Here is a 17,365-nt window from a genome sequence, read left to right as displayed (position 1 = left end):
GTCAGGGTTCCAAGTGGCCTGCAAAACAAATCACATCTGGAAAAGGAAATGGGAACTAAGCTGGAACCCAGGCTTGTCAGAGGAAAGAACCCCCAAAAAGCTGAGGAATCAGAGAGACCCGAGATGGGAAACCTGCAGCTCACCCTGTTGTTGATGCTGGATGCCTCCCAAGGGTGCTGTTGAGCGCAGCTGGAGCACTCCGCCCACCCAGCTGCTCAGCTGTATGATTCAGGCCCTTTCTCAGGGGACCTGCTCTTCAGCAAGAGCCAGAATGCCCCCCACCTCCCCAGTCTTTAAGGGCCAGTGGAACAAAGATACAGAGGAGAGTTTAAAAAACAACCCCACCTTCTTTGCTTAAAAATGTTCTGTCTGCAGCCACATAAGCTCAGGCTGCAATCAGCTAAGCAGGGTTTTGCTGTGCCAGAGCGTAGCTAGGAGAGCCTGGAGCACCACAGGTGAGGAAAGGCACATCCTGACCCTCGCCTCCCTGCCACCTCCCCCCATGCCATCATCAGTGCTCAGAGGGGAACAGAACTGCACGAAGGCTAGGTACCATCTCAACCCCAAAACCTGGAAGCAAGACATGTTTGTTTAGTGAACTCATAGTGCTGGAGCTGTCACGTCTTGCCTTGGTATCTCAGCAATGGAAACAGCCAAGGAAATGAGCATGTGCCGAGCTAGGACATCTGAATTCCTTTCAGTTTGGCCCAGACACCTGAACTGGCTCTCCCGCAATGAAGCGAACAGCGTCCTGCCACGCTCGAGTGAGGTTACCTGCACCCAGCCACACTGAGCGATGGGAAGCCAGTACCTTCTGCTGCTTAGCCCCTGTGAGGCTGCAAAGGAATCAAACGAAGACACCAAGTCCCTGAACACAGGAGCACAGGAGCAGTTTACCTGCTGGGATTTTTAATTCATTAAAGAAGCCTGCTGGGTCTCATCTGAGCCCCAGCAAACTACAGTGAAGCCCTCTCTGCAGATCCGTGTTCTCAGCACTGCTGTCTTATCAGCAGGTTGAGTAAACAGTTCAGGTCGGGGAAGAGGGGCTTCCTCTGATCTCTCTCCCTAGACACAAGGCAGCTCATCCCAGCCTCATCCAGAATCTTTAGGAGAAAAGGAAACAACCCCAGGCCAAAGGAAAGAGAGAAAAACAAGCGAGAGAGCGAGAAGTTTGAGGAAGGAATTTCACAGGCCTGGCGAGAAAGGAGTTCTCGCATTACTCTTTGGTTTAAAAAGATCAACTTCCAGCAACTGTGCAGAGGAGCACATTCCACAGGATGATGTGTGGTTCCGGAGCTTCGGAGCGAGGAGGAACCAAGCCACAGAAAGGGCTGAGCAAAGCTAAAAAGAGTTTAGAGACAATGCAGTTCGGGGCAGGGGGTGGGGGAGGGAAACCCCTCCAGATCCAAAGAAGAAGGCAAGGAAGCATTTGGAGCCAAAGAGAACAGCTCTCCTGTTCACACAGACCAAGTCTGGAGGGCCAGAGTGCTCCACGGATCTGAGTCGCCTTTGGGCTCGGTGATTAGCAGAGCTGAATGGGAGGGCGAGTTTAGCTGTGCCTGGGGAAAGGCCCCTCCCGCCCTCCTCACAGCTGGGGCAGTTGCTGCTCTGCACTAGTAGCCCTAGGGCGGATGGGACACAGCAATGGAAACGGTGGAGTTTAGTTTATTGTTAGTGGATTGAGAATCCACAAGAGAACGGCTCCTCCCTCCTACAGACCCCTTAGGAAAGACATTATAAAATCTCCCTCTACTCCCCCTCCGCAAGGTCTCCAGCCCTTCCCTGACTGCTGTGATGTTAGACACACTAACTCCACTGCCCGACTACCCACTCGACAGAAACCAATTCTCAGTTATGTCATTTGTGCGCTAAGGTGTTAGGACTCCTGGCCTCTATTTCCAGCCCTGCCACTGAGTCATTGCACAACGCTGGGCAAATCACCTCTGTGCCTCCAAACAATACAGCAGAGATAGAAGAGGCACAAGGAAGTGTCGGAGAAGTAGTGGAAGGCCTGGTAAGACTCAATGCAAAGACAGATTTAAATGGTTAGGACCATTACTTAAGGGAGGAGAAAAATATGAGAGCGAGAGATAGTGCACTGTATAAAGAATGTAAATCGGGGGTTCCTAGTAACCCTTTCTGAGCATACAAGAACAAGGGTGACACAATAAAATCAAACAGGAATCGTTCTTTTACACAACACAATTAGTCAGTGGAACTCTCTGCCACAAGCTATTGCTCAGGCAAAAAGTTTAGTAAGGAAGATTCAGAAAAGGACTGGACACACATATGAATAATAATAATAATACCCACAGTTCCACTAGCTAGGATTAAAAAAGTATCAGAGATATCAGCCTCCATGGTTCAGGACAGAAATCAAAGACTAGATACCCAGGGTTAGGGAGAGACTGCCTTGAAGGCCAGTCATTGTCCGATTGTCCTTTATAGAGGTACAAAATGGAGGGGATGAGGTTACACCATCTGCTGAAGCAACTGGTGCTGGCCACTGCCTGAGTCAAGGTGCCAGCCTGGATGGAAGTTAGAAGTTATTATTAAACAGCCTCATGCTCCCAGCTTGTCCCTGCTCCTGTGACACCTCGCAGGGTAGGGGTTTTGTGTCTGAGCATGACCAAGTCTACTGCCAGTTAAGGCAGTCCTGCTTGAGCCAATGTCAGACAGGCCTATGATCCTGGAGCCATGTCTGCAGCCCCTGGATTCATTATACCTAGACCTGGCCTTTCGCCCTGTCCCAATAGCCCCAGAAATGCTCTGCCCATCCCCAATCCCTGCAGGAGCCAAAAAGGGCAAAAGAAAAAGGCTGCTCCTAAAGGCATTTAACACTGATGGAGTGCCCTGTCAGGATGCACACAGGAAGGGGCTCCATGCCTAGATTCTCCCCTCTGCCTGCATGGAAGTGAGGAGTGTCCCTGCTGCATCCCTCGGAGTGCTCTCCAGTGGGCAGGACTCCTTACAATGGCAGGGGGTGCACAATGCATTGTCTCCTTTGGAAAGCAGAGGGAAATCTTGACAGAAGGCTGCACTGGCTCTGGCGCCAGGACCTTCTGTCTGTGCCATTGAACCTGCCTCCAGGGAGAGACACTCCTCCAGTGGGACGCCCCAGGCTCTGATGGATCCCTGGGGACCCACCGGATCTTGGCTATGACCTGTCTGCCTGAACCACCCTTTGAAGGAATGATCTAGTAGGAAACTCCACGAGGCTGCCCCCTGCGTGGGCCCTCCTAGCTGGGCGACAGCCTGGTCCCTCAGGACTAGCCATTGTTCTACAGGCTAAATGGAGGGTTGGTCTCAGCCCAGGGCCTAGCAAACTGGTGCGCAGGCCACAAAAACCTACACAAAACAACTTGTTCCCTTCCCTACAGGGCCCCAGCAGAGAGGCCAAGGCCTGTACTTGTCAGTGGGGCTTGGGGGCAGGGGAGAGCAGTCTGCTGTCATCCCGGAAGGGAGCAAAAAAGAACAAGGTAAGTCCATGAAGGACAGCTCCATTGCTAGCTGTTAGCTAAAATGCTCTGGGTGTCCTTAAACTCCAACTGCCAGAAGCTGGGACTGGCAGGCAGGGGATGGATCATTTGATAACTGCCCTGGTCTGTTCATTCCCTCGGAAGCATCTGACACCGGCCACGGTTGGAAGACAGGATACTGGGCTAAGTGAACCATTGGTCTGACCCAGTCTGACCCTTCTTGTGTTCTCCTGTCTCCGAAGCATGCTGGCAGGAGGCAGCAGGGGGGACCTGCTACCGCCCAGCTGTGCTTCCGTCTCATGGGATGTCAACTCAGCACCTCTCACCAGCACTAAATTCAGTCCAAGGAATGCAGGATATGTCCAGCTAAGGGAGAGCGTTAGGATTTACACCCAGGGCCAGGCCTCAGCTCTGCTCAGTGACTCAGAAATCAATAGGGTATGCAGCTATCCACCAGCTGAGGCTCTGCCGTGGCTTTCAAACAAAACACTGGGGAGATGCTAAATCATTTGCCATTGACCGACTGACGAGAGAGGCTTCTTTGGGGGTAGGGCCAGAACCCAGGGAGATCCCGGGCTGGTTCTTTCGTTCTTGTGGCTGTTCTGGCAGAAGGGGGAGGAGGAGACAGGTCACAACTAGGATGTTTGCGCTCCCCACTAAAACTTGATGTTAACTCTCTAGCAGTCTGCCCTTCTTGTGCCAGTCCACCTCCACTCCACCCGGGGTTGAGAGGCTGGCAGGGCCTGCTCGGGTGAAGCAGGGACTTGGGCAGCTGAGCGCAATGTCAGACTCTCCCGCTTGTTGGACAGGCAGGCCAGGCTAATTGATTCAGAGCACAGACACCACTAATCTCCATTAGCTCATCTCGCCCAGCCCAGTCACTGTGACGCTCTCCTTTGGCCAGTTACAGGTTCTCCTTCAGTACAGCATGACTGGCCTCTCCACTTCGCAGGGGACGTAGGAGTTCTCTCACAACAGAGCAGTCAGGCCACATCTGACATGAGCCTCTCGTCAGTGACTGCAGGGTCAACCTTTCCCAGTGCCCAGCAGTTCAGTCTGCTGGCTCAGACACAAGGCAGCGTGAGAGTCTCCTCCCAGGCGTCTGGATTGAGTGGGTCTCCTGAAACCTTCTGACACCCGCGGCCCTTCACTGCCAGCTCACCTGGCCATATCACTTCATCTCTCCTATAGCTCTGAGATGTGCCAGGCAATTTAAAATTAACATCCTCCAAAAACACCAGATCAGCATTCCCAGATCTCTCCTCTCACTGGGACCTGGGTGATGGGATTTTTTTAATGGTCATTATTTTTTTCAGGCACCTTTTCATGTTCTCTGTATGTATAAATATCTCCTGTCTGTGTGTTCCATTCTATGCATCTGAAGAAGTGAGCTGTAGCTCACAAAAGCTCATGCTGAAATAAATTTGTTAGTCTCTAAGGTGCCACAAGTACTCCTGTTCTTTTTGCGGATACAGACTAACACGGCTGCTACTCTGTAACAAATCTAGTCTGTTCATGCTGCTGTAGGTGAGGATGAGTCCAGAAAGAAAGTTGCTGCATAAGTACTAGGCTACTCTGACTTCCATTCATAAACTTTGGCTTTCAAGGGTTTAGAACTTGACATATTTACACCCTATGCCCCAGAGGCTCAGGATTACACAGAACAAATTGTCCACGTTGTCTAACTGCAAACCAGATTCCAGCCCCTGCTATGGCTGCTTTGGTAGTTTACAGGGGCCAAAAAAGGGGGCAAATCATCCCATAGGGGAGTTGCCCCTCCTGTGGGCAGGGGAGAAGGTTCTCAGCATAGCAGCATGCCAGGAGTGGGAAGAAATGTGACCGGAACACTCTGTGCTCTGGCTAGCCTGAGCTTTCACTGGAATTTCAAACACAAAACAAATAACATTACAGCTTAAAATCTCTCTGTTAGTGCTTAGAACAGGGAGCTGAACGGATTTCCCAGCTCACTGGATTTTCATCTTTGAATACCTGGGTTCAAATCTCAGCAAGACACACATGAAGACTAATATGATGGTCTCCGCCAAGTCCTGCGTTTAACCTCTGCTACTGTTGGAAATTATTTTCCTAATACGTTTATTAAGGTTTCCCAGCACTCAGTTGCCTTTATTTGTCCCAAAGGGCCACTTGGTGCTGGTGGCATCCCAAACACCAATATAACCATATTCTCTCTTGTATTTTATACACCAGCAGCAACACAGTTATAACCATTGGCCAAAAAACTTGCAACAAGTTCAGGCCCAGGAGACACCTTCCCATCATGGCACGGCTCCTGAGGGGTAAGGAAAAGCTCTGTCCAAGAGCCCTAGAAGGACCCCCTTGCTCTTCACACTCAACAGCAAACAAGGGATATTGTTGCCGGTTAATGGACTTCAGCCAAAGACAAAAAAAGGAGTTTTAGGGCTAAAGCCTGAACCTGATGCCTAGTTAACCCTGTTTTCTATGTTTCTATTACTTCAGCCCAGATGTTCAATCACGTAACACTGGTATTTCCAGGGTCACTACAAATACAACACAAACAACTCTTCTCTCTCATGATCTTATTGGTTTGGTCCATGCTTTGAGCACATGGCTCATGCTAAGATCCGAATTCAGTCTAAAACCAGTGATCACCCAGGTCTAACATGGGCCTAGGTTTCTACACTCTGACACTGACTCCCTCCGAGCAGGGCTGGCTTTAAGCCGATTCCCCCGCGCCTTAGGCATCTTTTTTATTTTTTTATTTTTATTTTTTACTCACCCGGTGGCGGGGGGAGGGGGGTCCGCTCCAGATCTTCGGCGGCAGGGGGTCCTTCGGTGCCGCAGAAGACCCAGAGCAGACCCCCCACCGCCAAAGTGCCGCCGAAGCCCCGGACTGCTGCCGGGTATTCGAATTAGGCCACCGTTCATAAAGCCGGCTCTGCCTCTGAGACCTTGGGCTAGTCATCCCCACTCTGCCTCAGTGCATCTGGGGGTGAAATGGAGAGCACAGTCGGAGCCTAGCTCCCAGGGCCCTCCAGCAGAGGTATCAGTGCATGTCTGTAAAGCATTTGAAGCTGAAATGCGATATCATCACTCCCCATATTTATCTCTATCAGAAAGCACCAGTCACACTCGGTTAACAGAGTCTGATTAGACCAGGCCCTACACTGTAATACCGGGGGTGCTGTAGGCCAGGACTGAGCCGTGGGGGAGACCCAAGCGTGGAGCTGAAGGGGAAACACAAGTGAGGATTGTGGTGAAGACGGCGGCAGAGCCCATGGGGAAGGAAACCTGCACTGCACCTACGCCAGGTCTAGCCAGTAGCATCAGCACTGTGATCCCCAGAATGCGAAGTGATGCACACTAAGATCTGGGGTGAGCCGGGCAATGCAGAATTGAACTGAAATGCCACATTTAACCCAGAGTGCAGCCCCAAGGTGGCTCAGAGTCCTGCCCCACAGCCACCTTGGAGACTGAGCAGAACAAGCAGTTTCTGTCCATCTATTCAAGGAGATCCCAGCAGCTATTTCCCACTCTCAGAATGAGTGAATAGAATGGTTTGTGCATGTTTTGTTTTTAATTAAAAACGGTATGTAAATGTATATGCAGATTTGGATCTCAGGCTCCTGGCGAACTGCCAGCGCAGCTCTCGCTATTGCAAAGAGCAGGCACCACGGATGCCTCCATATTGCAGCCCATCTGGCATGTAAAATCCCTTGCTGGTCAGACTGGCTCCCATGGGCATCTCCCAGCAGGGAGCCTCAGCCCGGGCCCTCATGGCTTTGGCAAGGCTAAGCAGAACCCCCAAAGGGTGCGAGATGGCAGAGGGGGCATGTGAACTTTCATCAGCATTAAGAGTTTCCAAGTGGAAACTTCCTTCGCCATGGCCCATCATTTGGGCACTCTGCCTTTGTTACCTGATTCAGGCATGGCCCAGCTGAGCCCCACGTGCCCTGCATTTTGGACACTTTGGGCCCTTTCCAGGGCATTGCGGGGGGAGCCCACAGAGAACCCTCAGTGGCACTTCCCAGCACTGAACCTAGATGCATTGTGCAGAAATAAAAACAAACAGCAAATGCCATTTGGTAGCAGAATGGCCATGTTATAAGCCCAGCAGCACTTCTGGGGTGAGGGAATGGGGTGTGTATCTCAGCCATGGGGAAAGCACACACAGTCTTATTGGCAATGTTCACCACATTCATACACAGGTCTGCGCTGGCACTTACCCTCCAAGACCACCTCCTTGCCAGTCTTCTTCAGTGCCTGCACTGCCTCATCGTGCGTCGCCTCCGAAAGGTCAGCCCCATTGACGGAGAGGATAGCATCTCCTACGTACAGCGCCTCTGTCTGATCTGCAGCCAGACCCTTAAAGATCTTGGAAATCAAGATAGGCATCTTATTCTCTCGGCCGCCTGAAAAGAAAAAGAAAAAGGAAGTGGTTAGATACTATTTATATACAGAAGGCGGAAGGTACTACTTAGATAGCATCCTGCTTAAACAAATCTGAGTGCTAATATATCAAGATTTAGCTCATTTTCCCCAGTAATGCATCAGATTTGCAACTGCTGGTGTCATTTTTGGGTAGAAAATCATTTTCATCACTTTTATCATTGTGCAGAGGAGCATGAATCAGAGGAGGTAAGCCTCTGACCCCGCTTCTGCCCAGAGATCCTAGCAACTGCCCTTTTCTTGCTTGAATCTCAGAATATACATTCTGCCACATAGCTCTTGGAAGAGAGACGTCCAGATACTGGCTCTCTTCTTGGAAATACGAGATTCCTCAATTTCGGTTTCAGCCAGTTGCTACATGTATGATTGATAGAGATGGCTCTTAGTATTAGCGCTGTGCAGCAGCAGCAGGACAGAGCATCTCCTGCCACATGGATGAAGCATCTGTTAGTCTCCCAGGAGTAATACTTGCTGCTTATGCCATCCCAGTCCAGGCCTGTCTGAGAGTTTCTAGAGGCTCTTCTGACTAGACATCAATAAAGTGAAATGCAAAAGAAAGGAAGCACAGATCTGCTCCCTACACGGCTGTCTCACGTCTGGCTCTCATCAGAGTCTCTTTAGCAGAAATTCCACTGCTACCATGTCTGTGGATGACACCGAAATAAGAAGTTTAACAAATACACAGGTGGCCTGGGTCAAACTGGGAAATGACCAAGAAAGTTTAGAGTGCAGACGGCTGCAGGCATCAAAGAGCGACCCTGCTGGACTGCAAGAGACCACGTCTTGGACGTAGCTCTCAATCCCCAAGAGCCATGGGCTGAGCTCTTCCACCGTGAACAAAAGCCCAGCAGGAGCTGGAGGGGAAAAGAGGTTAAGGCGCTAGCCTGATACTTGGGACCCTGGATTCAATTCCCGACTCTGCAACAGGCTGTGTGACCTTGGTCAAGTCACCTAGTTTCTCTCTGAGCCTCAGCTCCCCACCTGTACAATGGGGATAACAGTACCTCACAATGGGGTTGGGAGGGGAAAGACATTTCAGTTTGCGAGACACTCCGGCACTGCAATAAGGGAGGCTAATACAGGGGGAGGAGGGGATTGGAAAGGGGCATTTCTGTGTTTGTTTGGTAAAACTTTTAAGGCACTCAAATCAACAGGATTAACTCAAAGTCAATGGGAGTTAGGTACCTATCTAACTTGGAGAATGTGGGTCTCAGCTCCTCTGGTGAGAAGTGTGGCAACAGTACGTAGCCAGATGGAGTAATAGTCTCCAGCTCTCCACTCTCCGAGCTGGGAGGAGAGGGGCTCAGGAAGCGTCACTGTCTTAGGAAGTAGTCTACAGCATGAAAAAGTGTGAGAACCACTGGGATAAACCTAGGTGTGCACCCCCGGGGAGGTTGCTGGAGTTCCATTTGTTTCCTCGGAGAAATGGAAGACGCCTAGAGATTCCTGTCAGTGTTCATTTTTTTGGTAGGAAAGTCTGACGTTCAAATATGACATTTATTGCATTTGAATGGAAAAGTGTCACTTTGTAGTGCCTTCCCGCCACGCCCTCTCCACCCTCTGAGGCGCTGAGGGTCACCTTCACATCTGCATGGCCAGCTGCACCGGTTTATGCCTCCCAGTCTGGACTGTTATTACTTTGCTTTTGCACGTGTCATTGCAAAAATGAAGCGTCAACTGAACAGAGTAACATTTCTCCTAGGAAGGAGCACCTTAGTGCTGATGAGAGCTGAGTGGGAATTTTTAGACAGAATTTTTTTTTGCTGGAAAGTGCCTATTCATCGATACCGAATTGATTTGCAGATACCCTCAGTTTCAACAAAAAGGTTTCTCAGGTCCAAGATGAAAGAGAGCCAGTGAAACCCACCCCAGAATAGCCAAAGAGCTAAAATTCACTCTAAAATTCAGACAAGACACAGAAAAGGGAACAGAGAAACGGTGGGACTGGAATAAAGGAAGGGAGGACAAAGGTTATAAAAACCAGGCCATGTTGATGCTCAGGATTTACAAAAATGTACATCTTCAAAGTTTTAGTGGCTTTTTTTATTATGATTATTAACTATCCCTAGCTCTTAAATAGCACGTATATATTTCATCAGTAGATTGAAGGCAAAAGGGGAGCCCCATGTCTGGGCAATGTAAAGGGATCAGAGCACGTTTCTGTGCAACACATGGTCTTTGCACGGTATGCCTCCATAAAGCCCCTCCAGCAGTGGGGAAAGCATGAAGAAGGCACAGAAGAATCAATTATATCAGCCTTGTCACGCTGAACAGATGCTGGTTATGCTACCGCTCCAGCAACCACATTTTCCAAAGAGCTCATCTCCCATCTGGCAGCCAAATGAACTCTTGAGTATCTGGATCTAGATGTCCACATTTTTTGCCACTGGTAGCATGAATAGGAACATTTCGGCAAGGGCTCAGCCAAGACAGAACAGGGGCAGAGCTCTAGACTTCACTGAACCAGACTGAGCTCTTAGTTTTGTGACTATATCGAAAGAAGTCATGTTTTTGCTTTGGTGTACGGACTTTATTGAACAAGGGCTTGTGGGATGCATAGATAAAGAGTCCTCCCTCAAGAGACTGAACTCACAATGTGGGCCCAGTTCCATATTTCTATAATGAGGAATAAGGAATCTCCTCCATAGCATCCCCCCGCACCACCAACATTAAAGATCTGTAATTGGAAAAAATCAATATACGGTAACAGCTCTCTAAGGCTGGAGCCATCTCAACTGCAAAACAGAGAGGGAGAGGGGGATGTGGATTAAGAGCAAAACAGACACAAAAGAATCAGATTATTATTAGATGTACAGGCCACTTAAATCAAAGACTTCTCTAAAGAAGGAAATAGGGGGAACGTTTGGGCCAGTTGCTTGCTTTTTTCTGCTTTATTCAGCTCCCAGATGTGCCCTGTCCTTTCCTCTTTCCCCTCTCACGTAAATTCCAGAGGCAAGAACATCAACTCTTTAACATTTGAAAGAGACCGATCTGGCTCCTGCATTGGCTTTAATTCAGTGGAAATGTGAACCACACTCAATATGTATTAATGGCCAAAGCCAGCCTGGCAATAGATCAGTTTTCCAACATCTCCTCCTGTCAACCCTCTCTGAGTTCACTCAGATTCCCCACAAGGTGCATTATCTCTGTCTTGGATTTTGAAGGTCAAAATTGCCTGTCTGCCAGGTGTGGCTTGTGAAGCATCGACTGTCAAAATAAACAACTGGGCCCTACAGCTGCAAGAAAATTATACCTTCACAGTCCCGTTCATTTTGTGCTAAAACTGTCTATTCCTCAAAGCTTTTTCCAGCCACTGTGCTGACTTCCTCTGAGCAGCAAAGTTGCACAAATGAGGTCGTTTGAGTTGTACTGATCATGAGGATAGCAGTGCTTTTACAGTGCAGCCTTCACTGAGATTAATTCAGTAAGTGCAGTGGACTGCGGATTTTTATTTAGATATATTTTGATAGGGGTGATGGTATTTTGGAACAGAACTCTGTTGCAGGCTGCAGGCTAATGTGCAGGAATGCCAATAAAAGAACAGGTAAACGCCCTTTCACATCAGTGACAGGACAATACAAATGCAATGCCAGTGCCTAGCCTGTGGGCAAATGCAAACAACCACCAGAATTCACAATTAAAAGACACCAAATATGACATGAACTGAATTATGTGGGACATAAGGGGAGAACAATTCTCAGCTCTTTTTACACTTTCATGGAATAATTTATTATAGAATAACCCCCCGCCCCCATCCAGTTTAACCTTTCTGTTCAACACCACCCAACCCTGCCTAGACACATTAGACTCACTCACTTTTTTTCAGAAACAACGAGGAGTCCGGTGGCGCCTTAAAGACTAACATTTATTTGGGCATAAGCTTTCGTGGGTAAAAAAACCCCTCTTCTTCAGAGGCATCACTTTTTCTGTATGCTCAAGCTAACCTAAGGTTAGGTAGACACAGTGCAAGTGATGGGCCATTTCAGGTTTTGTTTTTTTTTTAATATAGGAGATATGCCAATCTCCTAGAACTGGAAGGGACCTTGAAAGGTCATCAAGTCCAGCCCCCTGCCTTCACTAGCAGGACCAAGTACTGATTTTTGCCCCAGATCCCTAAGTGGCCCCCTCAAGGATTGAACTCACAACCCTGGGTTTAGCAGGCCAATGCTCAAACCACTGAGCTATCGCTCCCCCCACAGTTCACAAACTGATCTCACATGAAGAACAGGAGTACTTGTGGCACCTTAGAGACTAACAAATTTATTTGGGCATAAGCTTTCATGGGCTAAAACCCACTTCATCGGATGCATGCAGTAGAAAATACAGTAGGAAGATATTGCATTCTAGATTTACACAGGGCCGCCCAGAGGGGGGGGCAAGAGGGGCAATTTGCCCCAGGCCCCGCGTCCTGCAGGGGCCCCCACGAGTGTTTTCTGGGGCCCCTGCGGTTCCGGTTGAGCTCCCGCAGGCATGACTGCAGCAGGTCAAGCGGAGCCCGGGACGAGTGGACCTGCTGCAGGCATGACTGCGGAGGGGGCGCTCGTCCCGCGGCTCGGCTGGACCTCCCGCAGGCATGACTGCGGCAGGTCAAGCGGAGCCGCGGGACCACGGCACCCGCCGCAGTCACTCGTCCCGGGCTCCGGTCGACCTGCCGCAGTCATGCCTGCAGGAGCTCAACCGGAGCCAAATGCCGCCCCCCAGGTCTTCGGCGCGCTGGGGTCTAGAGCCGCCCCTGAGCGGGGGCCCCCCACCGCCGAAGACCCCGGGCCCCCGGAATTCTCTGGGCGGCCCTGGATTTACAGCATGCACACACAGCACATGTAAACCTGCCAGCATACAACTCACATAAAAAAGCACTTTAAAGAAACCATGGCTCCAGTCCTGCAAAGGTTTATGCACATGTTTAACTTTATGCACTGTGAGTAGTCCACACTGAGTATGGACATTGAGTATGTATGTAAGTCTGCAGGAGCAGTGGCAAGTTATATTTGTATGTAAAGGTAACACTTTAACTGGGAGCTGATGCAGCCTGTGTAACTGATATAACAGACCTAAAAATACACTGCTAGAAGGCTGCAACTTTCAACCACTGCAAATGACAGGGCTCTGTAAAATCATGACATTTGGAGTTTAGAAATTAAGGAGCAGAACCTGTCACTCCTCTGCATGGGTTACATTCCTAAGGCCTAACCCTGAAAGCGCCCACGTGAGCGACTTCGCTCTGCTCCGCAGGGCAAGTGCAGGATGGATCCTCCGGTGGATTCGCTTGTCCATTTCCAACTTCCCCAACAGCCACAAGCGGCAGTGACAGGTTCCTTCCCCGCAGCTCAGCCGGAGCCGTGCTAAGCGCCCCTCCAGCTCAGGGCGAGCGGGAGATGGGGCCTGGGGCCGTGACCACCCCCAGGGCCTCCTCCTCAGCCGCTTTAGCAAACACGGAGTTGGCACCCGGCCGCGCGCAGAAGTTGGTCAGGCACCAGCCAACTCCCCGAGGTGCCACAGGGCACGGGCCGCCTCCAGCTGCGCCTCGGCGCTGCAAGGTGCCCACCAGGGAGAGCTGGGGCAGTGGCGGGGCAGGACCCTGGAGCCAAGCGGCAGGTTCAGCCCACGGGGAAGGGACCCTGCTCTCTGGCCAGCGCCCGAGGCCAGCAGCGGGGCGAGCCCGCGCCCTCTGCGACGCCCCTCACCTTTGATGCTGATCCCGAGCCCCCCGACGTCCTGCTTCACGATCCGCACCGTGCGCTTCACGTTGGTGAGCGACTCGGGCACCTGGGCGCACGGCTCCCCGCCGTTCAGCTGCGCCGGGGCGGGCGGCGGCTCCTCGGCCCCCGCGCCCTTGCCGGGGCTCACGGTCAGGAAGTCCTCGGCCAGAGTGACCAGGACCCGCAGCCACTGCTCGCCCGGGGCTCGCAGCTCCAGCAGCCCGCTCTTCGGGGCTCTCCTGGCGGCCGCCATCTTCAGCGCATTCCTGGGATAGCTGCTGCTGCGCCGCCTCCCGCCTGCCAGGGGCCGGGGCGCACGGCGCGGAGCGGGGGCACCGGGCACCGAGCCACCCCCAGGGCACCGCCCCCGGGAGGGGCAGCGGGCTGCCGGGCACATGGGCAGCGAGCCGCCGCCCCGCCCAGGGAGCCGCCCCCCGCCACGCCTCTCCCCTCCCCGGGGCGCACGGGGCTGCGGCGGACACATGGGCACCGCCCAGACCTTCCCCTCGGAGCCGCCGCTCAGCGCCCGCGGGCATCGGGGCAGGGCCCTGCCCAGGAGCCGGACGCAGGGATGGGGGCGCCAGCTGCGGAGCCGGGCCGGAACCTCGGCTGCGGGCCAGGAGCAGCCTTCGGTTCGCGGCAGAAGGGGGAGAGCTCGCTGTCGGCCGGTCCGCAGGCTGGGGCGCCCTGCAGACTTTGGGGGTCGCTTCCCCGGCTAGGAACAGCGGGGTTCATCCCAGCTACTTCCCTTTCCCCAGAACAGCAGATACACTTGCCCCCATCTTCCCTCTCCCCATGTTCCCTTCCCATCAGCATGTGGCCACTAGGGCTAGACGAAGAAATAGCCAGCCCAGCTTGTCCAAGTGTTGCAAATCAGTTAAGCAGACAAAGGGTTGCAAGCTCTTCAGGGAGAGGGGTGGTCAGAGTAGGGGGCTGGGAATTAGAATTCCAAGGAGCTCATGCCAGGTCTGCTCCAAGCTCGCAGTCCAACCTTGGGCCAGTCACTTCAACATAGATCCTTTAAACACTGTCCACTCCCACTGATTTCAAGTGGACCTTGGGTTCTGTTGTCATAATTTGGCCATCAAATTTACCTTAATTGTAAACTCAAATGTAAAAAGGAAGTGAAAGTTGATGGCAAGTATCAGAGGAGTAGCTGTGTTAGTCTGTATCCACAAAAACGAGTCCGGTGGCATCTTAAAGACTCATACATTTATTTGGGCATAAGCTTTCATGGGTAAAAACCCCACTTCTTCAGATGCATCTAAGAAGTGGGGTTTTTACCCACGAAAGCTTAGGCCCAAATAAATCTGTTAGTCTTTAAGGTGCCACCGGACTCCTCGTTGTTTTTGTGAAAGTTGATGGAGTGTCACACTACCTACGGCACTAAATTTCAATGGGAAAAGTTGCAAAGGGGAGACAAGTATCAGGGGATAGCCGTGTTAGTCTGTATCCACAAACCAAAAGGCCAATATAGCTCAAGGACTGTGTTAAACTCATGCCTAGTCAATAAGACAGTGTAAGACCAAAAAGCAATAAGCCAAAATTGGTGTGTCAAAAGTGAGGCCTGTTGGTGAACAAAATAATAAAAGAATGGGCTATCCACTCAGCGCTCCCTTGGGGGGCTTTTAAAAACAGACTTTGGGGAAACAATACAAGCAGATGGAGGCTGTCACAATGGTGGCAGATTGAGAGATGAGAGAAAGGCAAAAAGTGAGCTTCTCCACTGTGGCTGCCACCCCCCTCGGTCACCTGGGACCCAGAACTTCTTCGTCCTAATCCTGAAGGATGTCCTGACCAGACGGGGCCAGGGAGAGGAACCCAGTCCCAGATGATACCACTACCTCCAGCTGAATCCCAGCCAACACCTGGAATGGGAGACTTTGTCTCTCTTCCCCTTCCCTCATGAGTCCTTTTCCTTTTGCCACCTTATTTCTTCTCTTTCCTGTCCCTCTCCTTTTTGCCTTCTGTCTAATAAGTGTCTGGCTTCGTTGGCCAAGACTGCAGCACTGCTGTAAGCCTGTGACCAAAAAAAGACACCTAAAGGCAATGATCTAAACAGCCCGATGCGGGTGCAAGTTTGCCAGGCCTCGGAATGGCTAATAAGATTGTGTGCTCTCCAACAGCAAGGTTGCAAGTGAAAGTCAACACCAGAGTCAGAAGCTGTATTTTCTATCTTGGCTGTTCTTTTCTCATCCCTTTTGTGTGTGTTTGTCTGGTTTTGTCTGTTATGAAATGGGATTGGACTTTAACAACAGCTGCAGCCCGTCTTCACTAAGTTCTTCTCTGTTCCCACCAAGGACGTTTATTGCCATTTTTAACGCCATCTAAAAAACTCTGACACAAAGAGGATTTCCCTTCTACAAATTCTCCACAGATAAAAAAGAACAAACAAAAACAAAAAAATGGTTAAAATAAAAGCCTTACTTTATATTTCAAATACTTTACCTGGTTTTCTTTTTTTCTGTATCTCTAATAAAAGGTTTAAAAAGTGTTTACTGGTGTGTTTGCCAGGGTAGGAAGCAGGCTAAGGTCTGTGTATATCAAACCCCAAACTTGTCTGACACTGTTTAATGTTGGACAGTAACTGGGTAACACCTTTGGCCCGTATATTCCATCTAAATTAATACAACAGTGCCTAAATACCTTTGAGGACCTGGGCCTTCCCCAATTTGTGTAGTAGTTTCTCCAACTGTAAAAGTAGGTTGATAATCACCTACCTCACTGGGATGTTAGGGTTAATGCATTCATGTGTGTTCAGTGCTTTGAGACACTTGGACAGGAAGCCATGCGGGATCAACCTTGTATTTAGAAAAATGCCATGTGCATGTGTTGGTCTGGCCATTTCTCCATGCCTGTCCCCAAGGTGTCTGCGCATTGGAGGTCTGCCCCAAAGCATGGAGAGAGGAGAGAACCAGACGTGGAGAAGCAGAGCTTTCCCTCTTTGGATGCGAATAATTCTTGGCTCCACAGGAGAATCTGCAGGAATCATGAACTATGCCTGAACACAAACAGGAATATCAGTAGGATCCTACTGCAGCAAACTATCCTCTCTGCCCCCTCAGCAGACCCATTTAACTGGAAAGCAAAGCAGAATAAACTTGGGAAGGAGGAAGCCCAGGGTGTGACTGTATCTGGCTTTTCTGTCTTCCATAAAACTGTGTGAGAACTGGAGAAATCTCTGGACAAGAATCCCAGAGGTACTGTATAAACTCAGGGTGCATTTAAAGCCAACCACCTTTGCAAAAAGTGCAGTGAACATGTCGGGGGGAAATGATTCTGAGAGAGCCAAAGCGATAACCTCAAGTGGTCCTGCCAAACAGCCATAGTTCCCTGCCATAGTGCTGCTCATTAGATGTTCTCTGAACATCTAACCCTAATCAGGCCAGGACCCATTTGCTGCAGTGAGCAATGATGGTGGCAAGTGTACTTTTAACAAAGAGCAGTAGCAGCTGTGACTTCTGGGTGGGACAGACGGTAGGTAACTACCCTTCCTGTGCCGCCAGGTAGAAAACCACTCCCAGTCAGGGCTCGGGGTGCACGGAAGAATAAAATATCAGAAAGGAGAGGGAGTCACCTGGTAAGAGACAATTCCATACCATGGGCCATATTTTCAAACAGTTCAGCTCCCATTTAGGCACCAAAGTGACCAGATTTTTATTTTAAAGGGTGCAGCTTGGGTGCTGAGCTCTTTTGAAAATCTGGCTGTTATGTAGGTGCCCAAATAGGAATACCCCCCTCACCACACCTGCACCGGGT

At 50.6% G+C, this 17,365-nt stretch overlaps 1 protein-coding gene across 1 annotated transcript in view; it reads right to left on the bottom strand.

The window, feature by feature from the left end:
- SNTA1 (syntrophin alpha 1) overlaps positions 1-13,920 on the bottom strand; it is a 70,666-nt gene extending 56,746 nt beyond the window's left edge. Inside the window, exons 1-2 of the mRNA XM_044985444.1 lie at positions 13,592-13,920; positions 7,685-7,870 (exon numbers count right to left, since the gene is read on the bottom strand). Coding sequence (XP_044841379.1) covers positions 7,685-7,870; positions 13,592-13,859 — 454 coding nt within the window. The 5' untranslated portion in view covers positions 13,860-13,920. The remainder of the gene's footprint in view (positions 1-7,684; positions 7,871-13,591) is intronic.
- Positions 13,921-17,365: the final 3,445 nt, after the last annotated feature.

Source organism: Mauremys mutica, chromosome 13 (genome assembly GCF_020497125.1).
Source record: "Mauremys mutica isolate MM-2020 ecotype Southern chromosome 13, ASM2049712v1, whole genome shotgun sequence".
Lineage (NCBI taxonomy): Eukaryota > Metazoa > Chordata > Testudines > Geoemydidae > Mauremys > Mauremys mutica.
The sequence above is the reverse complement of the archived record's forward strand: the minus strand, read 5'-3'. Positions and strand labels throughout refer to the sequence as shown.